The 7,482-nt window shown below is 38.9% G+C and overlaps 1 protein-coding gene across 1 annotated transcript; it reads right to left on the minus strand.

Annotated features, from left to right (window-relative positions):
* Nucleotides 1-357: 357 nt before the first annotated feature.
* LOC115129526 (nanos homolog 1-like) lies at nucleotides 358-2,854 on the minus strand. Its single transcript, XM_029659955.2, has one exon. It carries the CDS (start codon nucleotides 2,717-2,719, stop codon nucleotides 2,039-2,041), a length of 681 nt encoding a protein of 226 aa, XP_029515815.1. The 5' UTR covers nucleotides 2,720-2,854; the 3' UTR covers nucleotides 358-2,038.
* Nucleotides 2,855-7,482: the final 4,628 nt, after the last annotated feature.

Genomic DNA, 7,482 nt, shown 5'->3' on the forward strand with positions numbered 1-7,482 from the left:
AATGGGGAGGCACACAGAATTGGACATTCCAGAGTGGGCAGCCTTCATAAACAAGGGCAAGTGCTTGGAACAACCGTGGGGCTTTGTTCGTCCAGCTGAGATTGGCTCTCAAGCATAGACACTTTGACTTCTAGAGCCGAGGAAGATAGCTCCCCCCATCTGTTGAAGTATGGACTTCAAAGTTGTGTGGGCTGAAACAATGACAGATAGGGCCAAGAATGATATGTGCAACCTTTAATGGTATTTTCAAGCCTATATTGAATATCTAGCAATAGCAATAGCATACTGTTTATGTAAACTGGTGAATGAGGTATATGTCTATCAAGTTGATCAATGAAATCAAGGCATGAGCTAAAATATTTGATGAGATGTTTATTTCTCTAATTAATTCATATCATTTTATTCTGCACAGGCAGCATACATGGAAATTGTGGTAAAATACAAATAACAAAGTTCAACAGTGTTAATTTTCTAATTTCATTTAATCAGAAACCTTATATTAAAAGTGGCAAATTGTGAATGGTTTTCAATAGATTCCATCCTCTTGCACACACCCTCAAGAATGTAACATTGAACAATTAAATTTAAAATGTACGGATATCACTATGCACAGACCATCATCTTTTTGGCGAGGAATGCTTGAAGCTTATTGGAAATTCACTTTTGTCATGTTTGAATGCAGGAAAAAAAATACAATTATGTTATACAAAGATCAAAAATACTATTAAAAACCCCTTATTATAAATGGCAGCACTATATTAATAAACTGCTGTTGACATTTTACATGTAAGTACAAAATCCTGTTGAGGTAGAACCCTCTGAAGTCACTTGAAATGTTAAAATGCTGAATAAACGTCACTCAACTTTATATACAATACTCTCTTCCTCACTTCACTTCACTAAAATTGTATAATCCTTTGGTAAACATAACTGTCAGAAATGTGCAGTCCTGCAACTGACAACTTTCCATCGTACATTCACAATAGTTTTGCATCTTTTTGGATTTATTCAGGGAAATAATGCAAAAAGGGGCTAATACATTGGTTTTTAGAAAAGCTTGTTTAATAACATTCATTTGCGCTATCCAACTATTTTCTCAAAGTGAATTGTCCTCCTGACTCCACCATTGCAGAGCACTCCTTGAATCCCCAGTGCAGTCCTCTGTTGGTGACTTTTTGGGGGTAGACCAAACAAAACAAAAAACATGTCATTGTTGATAAAAGAACGACTGCATGAAAGAGATACCTACAAGCAATTATATCCAGTGTGTTACCCTCTCTTGGTAATGTAAACATCAAGGGTATCTCTTATTTGGGTCATGATTATTCATAAGCCTGGGTGATGAAACCAACTGCTGTGTGACATGGGGGATGAAAGTCATTTGGCTTGGCTATTATTGACTATGAAGTTACACAGAAAATACCAGGCCATAACAGAGACTTCATTGTCTTGATTTTTTTTCATGCTACAGATATTAAATCAGAGCAAGTTTAAAACTGTGTTGTGGAGTAGCAGACAGGGGAGTGGGCCTCAAAGTACCATACCTTGTTTTACAGACATCTTGAATGGAAATTGCTTTCATTCATGAACATTCTGAGCTTGTTTAATAGCATACACAACTTTGGTTTTCAAAGACAAAAGAAATAGCTAGTAGGCTAAGCTTACAGTAAAACTTACTGGCAACATGACAATCACACCCTCACGCCCTGCTAAATCCATGTTCCCCGCAAAACACTCAGCATTTATTCACACATTGTGATTATGAATATAGGTAAATTTAAATGAACACTCAAATAGCTAAACACTATCAGAAAATAAATTCAATGTATAACGAATAAAATAATCTATGTGAATAAAGCAACTATAAAAATATAAGAGATTTTGGAAAAAGAATAACATCGGTATGTTTTTTTGTTTACGAAATCATGTAGCCTTAGCAGTTAGGACTGGGATATGCTATAGCCGCAATCGAAACAGTCATCTGAAAATTGTTCAGTGCAATTCAATGTACTTTCTTTGCTCGTGTAAAAATCTATCTCTAGAATATTTTCATTCGTTTACCACCCACTGCCCTCCCTCCCTTTAATGGTCGCTGGGCTGGTTGATCTTTGGAGAGGGGACAGTACTTAATTGTGTGCGCATTATCACCATTGGCGCTACAAAGAGGGCATGTATAAGCCCGAAGAATGGGGCACACCACCCTCCCGTCCGGTGTCTTCAGAACGTGGGAGCCATACACCTCCTCCGGCGCACCGTTATTCCTGCAGAAGACACAGATTTTGGGCTCCTGTTTATTCCTCGACGTTGGCTTGCGCATCTTCCTCTCCACTCCGAACAGGTCAAATCCTGCAAAGCTTCCCCCGAAGCCCAAGTCCCGGTCTTGTAGTGGGACACCACCGATTTGGTTTTGGAATGGGCTCAGAATTGAAAAGCGCTCCTTCAAGTCCAGGATGGAGGTAGGCAGGGGGCTCACAGATGGACAACAGCAGTCCAGGTGTCCGCCTTCACCACTGCCCGAGATTACGCACGCACATGCTGGGGAGTCATCCAAACCCAGAGTTGCTTTCAGGGACTCGGTGATGGAGTTTGGGCTTTCGGGCATCATGTGCTTGTTATTCTTCGTGACCAACGTCGACAGACCCAGATAGTCGTTCCAAAAATTAAATGTATAGTCATATGGGTTGCGCGCACTCAAATAGTTATGATTGAGAAAATCCATGATAGCTTCTCGTTTCTATGCACAAACACCAATATAATCCTCAAAATGTACTGCCAGAGTTCGTTTCCAGGGCGGTTGGTGAACTGTGGACTGCTCCAGTCTTCTTGTGTTAAACGCTTGTACAACAGGCTTGCTGTTTATAAGGAGTCAGGGAAAGCTGAAAGGAGGGCGGGGCTCTCTTCTCAAAACAAGTTTATGATCAGGTTGAAGCGCAGTCTTTCTCTTCAAGGGTAGGTTTGGGAAGCGCGAAACAAATCCAATATGGTCCGAACTGGCAGAGGTTGGTTGGAAAACACCCTCATATCATAATCACATAGCATAGCCTACACATAAATATAATATTGATTTCACCGTTTTTTAAATGGTTGCATTACGCACCAGCCATCTCTGTTCAGAGCAGTGAACGCCAGTACGTACACCCGTAGCTTTACGGTAGGGAAGGATTTCGGGCAGCACGGTATTAATAGTCTACATTGGGGATAGGGAGATCATTGTGGGTGCGATGTCAAAGCCTACTCAAATAGCTTGCATACACATGTCTGTGCGCATTTCTGGTGCACACTTGAACCCTTTCAAGACCATGCATGCATACACGCCCTTTGTTCCTAGAGCACCCTCTCTACCACAGTGATACAACATTTCCCACCTGACCCTTGTCATATCACCGAGAATTTCACATAGGCGATGAGCTGGATACTATGATAACAACAGCAATGCCATATCATTTTCTGTTATATGTAGGCTTATGTCCATACTATGTCGTTAGATATAAGGTTAGCCAATTTGAACTTTCACTGGATGGATGTAGTGACTATGATATACTGTAACACTTATGATTAACCAAGTTGGCATAAGGTCTTCCCCACAGCAAATCACACGATTAGAATTAAATTATACATATTTGTCACTGATATCATGATTATCCCCATTTAGTAGACCTACAGTGTATTTTGGAAGGGTAGTGGTGGTTCCGTAGGTTATATTGCAGACTACTGTGCTTGTCATACTGTAGGTTGTCAGTAGATTTACTTTGGTATTCCCCTTTTAGAGTGTTCCTGCTGTGGCAGTTGGCATTGTGTGAAAAACCTCCCCCGTCAAGCCACATTGTTCTACAAGCTGAGGGCTGAATGAAGGCAAACTGTGTTGCCCTTTAAGCCACCCTCTCCAATCCCCCCTCCCTGAGTACAGAGCCCTAATGATCACAGATAAATGTCACTCACATTTATACAGTGGCATAGTCCTCATTTGCATATTTGACTATATTCAAGCAACAAAGAGAGGGGGACGGGGAGGCAGGAGCATATACAGAGTTGACACAGTGCATGCAGGGAACATGATGGATCCGCAAAACACAAAAGTCTCAGAATAGAATCTCATCCTCCATTATAACTTTAGCTTATGGATCGACCAAAATGGAACAGAGATACAGGTGTAAATTGGAAAATACACAAGTGGAATGAATAACATGAAAGTATAATGGAAGACAGGGTATAATGGGATATATAGGCAGAGGGTATTGGATTTAGGCTAGCTCTCTCACAGGCCAGTAGTCTATTATCAGGCTAGTATTCTATTGTGGACTGCATTCCCTTTGAAATAACAACAACAACATGTCATTTCACTCCTCTGCCACTGGGGGACTGTGTGAGCCCAGTGGATCCTAGTTAGGATGACATCATCAAGCTTCTGTGCAATGCAACAGTTGACCCATAACCCCAAAAAGTCATCCCATGATCCTTGATGGTTCTGTGTTCGCTACCGGAAACCTATGATGATACAACATACCCTACTAATGAATATAAGTGTCCACTTACATTGACTGGGGCCATGACATGAGCAAAACACCTGCAATGGTTAATTATTATTTGTAATTGAACCTTTATTTAACTAGGCAAGTCAGTTAAGAACAAATTCTTATTTACAATGAAGACAGCCAAAGTGTCAGCCAAACAACACTGGGCCAATTGTGCACCGCCCTACGGGACTCCCAATCACAGCCAGATGTGATACAGCCTGGAATCAAACCAAGGACAGTAGTGACACTTCTTGCACTGAGGTGCAGTGCCTTAGACCACTGCGCCACTCGGGAGCATAACACATGTAGGCTTATTCTACATAAAAGTTCACTAATATGAGCAAAAACATGGGTAGATTTTAAAATAATGTAATTGTTAATTAATGTTGCTCTATCAACAGGAAGTCGTATAACTCTATCACATCAAACATCGCATACATTTCACAGTAAAATGTACCTAACGTAGCAGGCATAGAAAGACGCCTGAGCGGAGTCCCTACTTCTGTTTTTCAGGGGAAACGGAAGTTAGGTTAAAAGAAAAATAAGACTGTATCCCTGAAAATCAATCAATCAACTCAGAGTACCACTCTGTACTGTAATCTACTCTAACTGCTGCCAGCCTTCTCCATGATTAACTACCTGAGTCTGGAATGTGAGAGCAGGACTCTTTAAACAATGATAACATATAAGTGACTGCAGTTCTAATTAAAAGTGCAGGGGAGGTTGTTGAAATGTGTCCAATTGGGAGGATTACATCTATTTGAAGGAAATTCAATAGAACTACATACCTTGCTGTTAACTGAGCTGAAAGGTAATAAAATAGGAACTAATACTTGGTATAAATGTTTTCAGAGGCTTGTTTTCCCAGTCGCACATAAGAGAGGAACGTAATTGATCTTGGAGGATCTAACCCATTGAATTTTCCCATACGTTTATTCATTATGCATACATAATGTATATTATCCTCGACTCTTTTTCCAGTGCAATACAGAGCCTACCCTACGAGCCGATTTGATTCCTTTGTTTCTGCATCTCAACAGTGTAACTAAAATATTCATGGGCCCATTATTACTTAATTTGATTTTGACTGAGAATAATTAATACTCAGACATTAATCTAAAATTCTCTGGCTGCGTTGAGGTAGCACGAGCCTATCAGACAAGGAATCAACTGAATGATCTATGGCGCTAGAATGGGGGCTGTGGCTGTAAATTAATTAGGGACTCAAACTGAATTAGAGCTCATCCAACAGATATTTGCTGACCCAGTAACTAATTTGCGTTGCAATAAAATACGTATTGTTTTGCCCAGTAGTGCAAGTGTGACTATTTTCCCCATTACAGATGTGAATTTACATTTAAAAAATTCCATTGATTGTGCTGGAGAGAAATTATGCAATTTAAATTAATCTGTATATACTTCTTGCTGAAGTTGGAAATGTTTTGCAACAATCTTAATTTGATTCCCAAATTTCATTTAGAATTTTTTTTATAATCATATATCAAATCTGTTGTATGTAGTAGTAAGTCGTTCTGGTAAGAGCATCTTTTAAATGACCAAAATGTCATGCAAATGTATAATTTTTCCTATTGGCATTTGTTTGAATGACGCATATCACATTATGAAACCCAAATGAAAAGGAACAACTGGAGAGAAACCAAGCCCGCAGATAATAAATATGCCTACTTTAGCTGTGTGTCTTAGATGATCATTTGTATGGATGATTGGTCACATGACGCAGAGCACATGGCATGCTGTCTCTTGTGGCTGCCACATAAATAGTCATGTTGGTAGCCTCAATAAATAGCCATTTCTGTAGCATTGGTGCTCCTAGTGTAGTTTTCAGGTGTGATTTATCTCCCAGGAAGGGAATGGTCTTCCTTATCTGATGGTGCTTTCTCATAGAAATAATGGTCGAATAATAGAATCTATGGCTGACTTTCATCTGACTTTCTTTGTTAAAATGAGCTACTCCTTTGTGAGGGCTACTGACAAGGTTTTGGGGAAACTCATTTGTAAATATCAAGACAAAAAAACGGATTATTTGAAATAATGATCGGAATGCCATTGTTTATTATTATAACAGCTGAATCATCTGGGATTCCAAGCTCTGTCATGCAAACTGGTTTAATAGTTTGGTAATATAATATTAGTTCACAGCATACAGTGTCTTCGGAAAGTATTCACACCCCTTGACTTTTACAACCTGAATTTAAAATGGATTGAATTGAGATTTTATTTTGTCACTGGCTTACACACAGTACCCCATAATGTCAAAGTGGAAAAATGTTTTTCGAAATGTTCACAAATTAATTTTAAAAACTTTTGTTATGGCAAGCCTAAATACGTTAAGGCATAAAAATGTGCTTAACAAATCACATAAATTGCATGGACTCACTCTGTTTGCAATAATAGTGTTTAATATGATTTTGAAAGACTAGATCTACACTAGATCTCTGTACACCATACATACAATTATATGTTAGGTCCCTCAGTCAGGCAGTGAATTTCAGAGACAAATTCAACCACAAAGACCAGAGAGGTTTTCCAATGCATTGCAAACAGGATGGGTAGGTTACTTTCTAAATGTAATCCATTACAGTTACTAGTTACCTGTCCAAAATTGTAATCAGTAACGTAACTTTTGGATTACCCAAACACAGTAACATAATCTGATTATGTTCAGTTACTTTTAGATTACCTTCCCCTAAAGAGGCATTAGAAGAATACAAAAATGTACAGAACCTGTCAAAAGTTTGGACACACCTACTCATTCAAGGGTTTTTCTTTATTTTTACTATTTTCTACATTGAATAATAATAGTGAAGACATGAAAACTATGAAATAACACATGGAATCATCATGTAGTAACCGAAAAATATATTTTATACTTGACATTCTTCAAAGTAGCCAATCTTTGCCTTGCTGACAGCTTTGCTCACTCTTGGTATTCTCTCAAACAGCTTCA

The sequence above is a fragment of the Oncorhynchus nerka genome, linkage group LG5 (genome assembly GCF_034236695.1).
Source record: "Oncorhynchus nerka isolate Pitt River linkage group LG5, Oner_Uvic_2.0, whole genome shotgun sequence".
Classification (NCBI taxonomy): Eukaryota; Metazoa; Chordata; class Actinopteri; order Salmoniformes; family Salmonidae; genus Oncorhynchus; species Oncorhynchus nerka.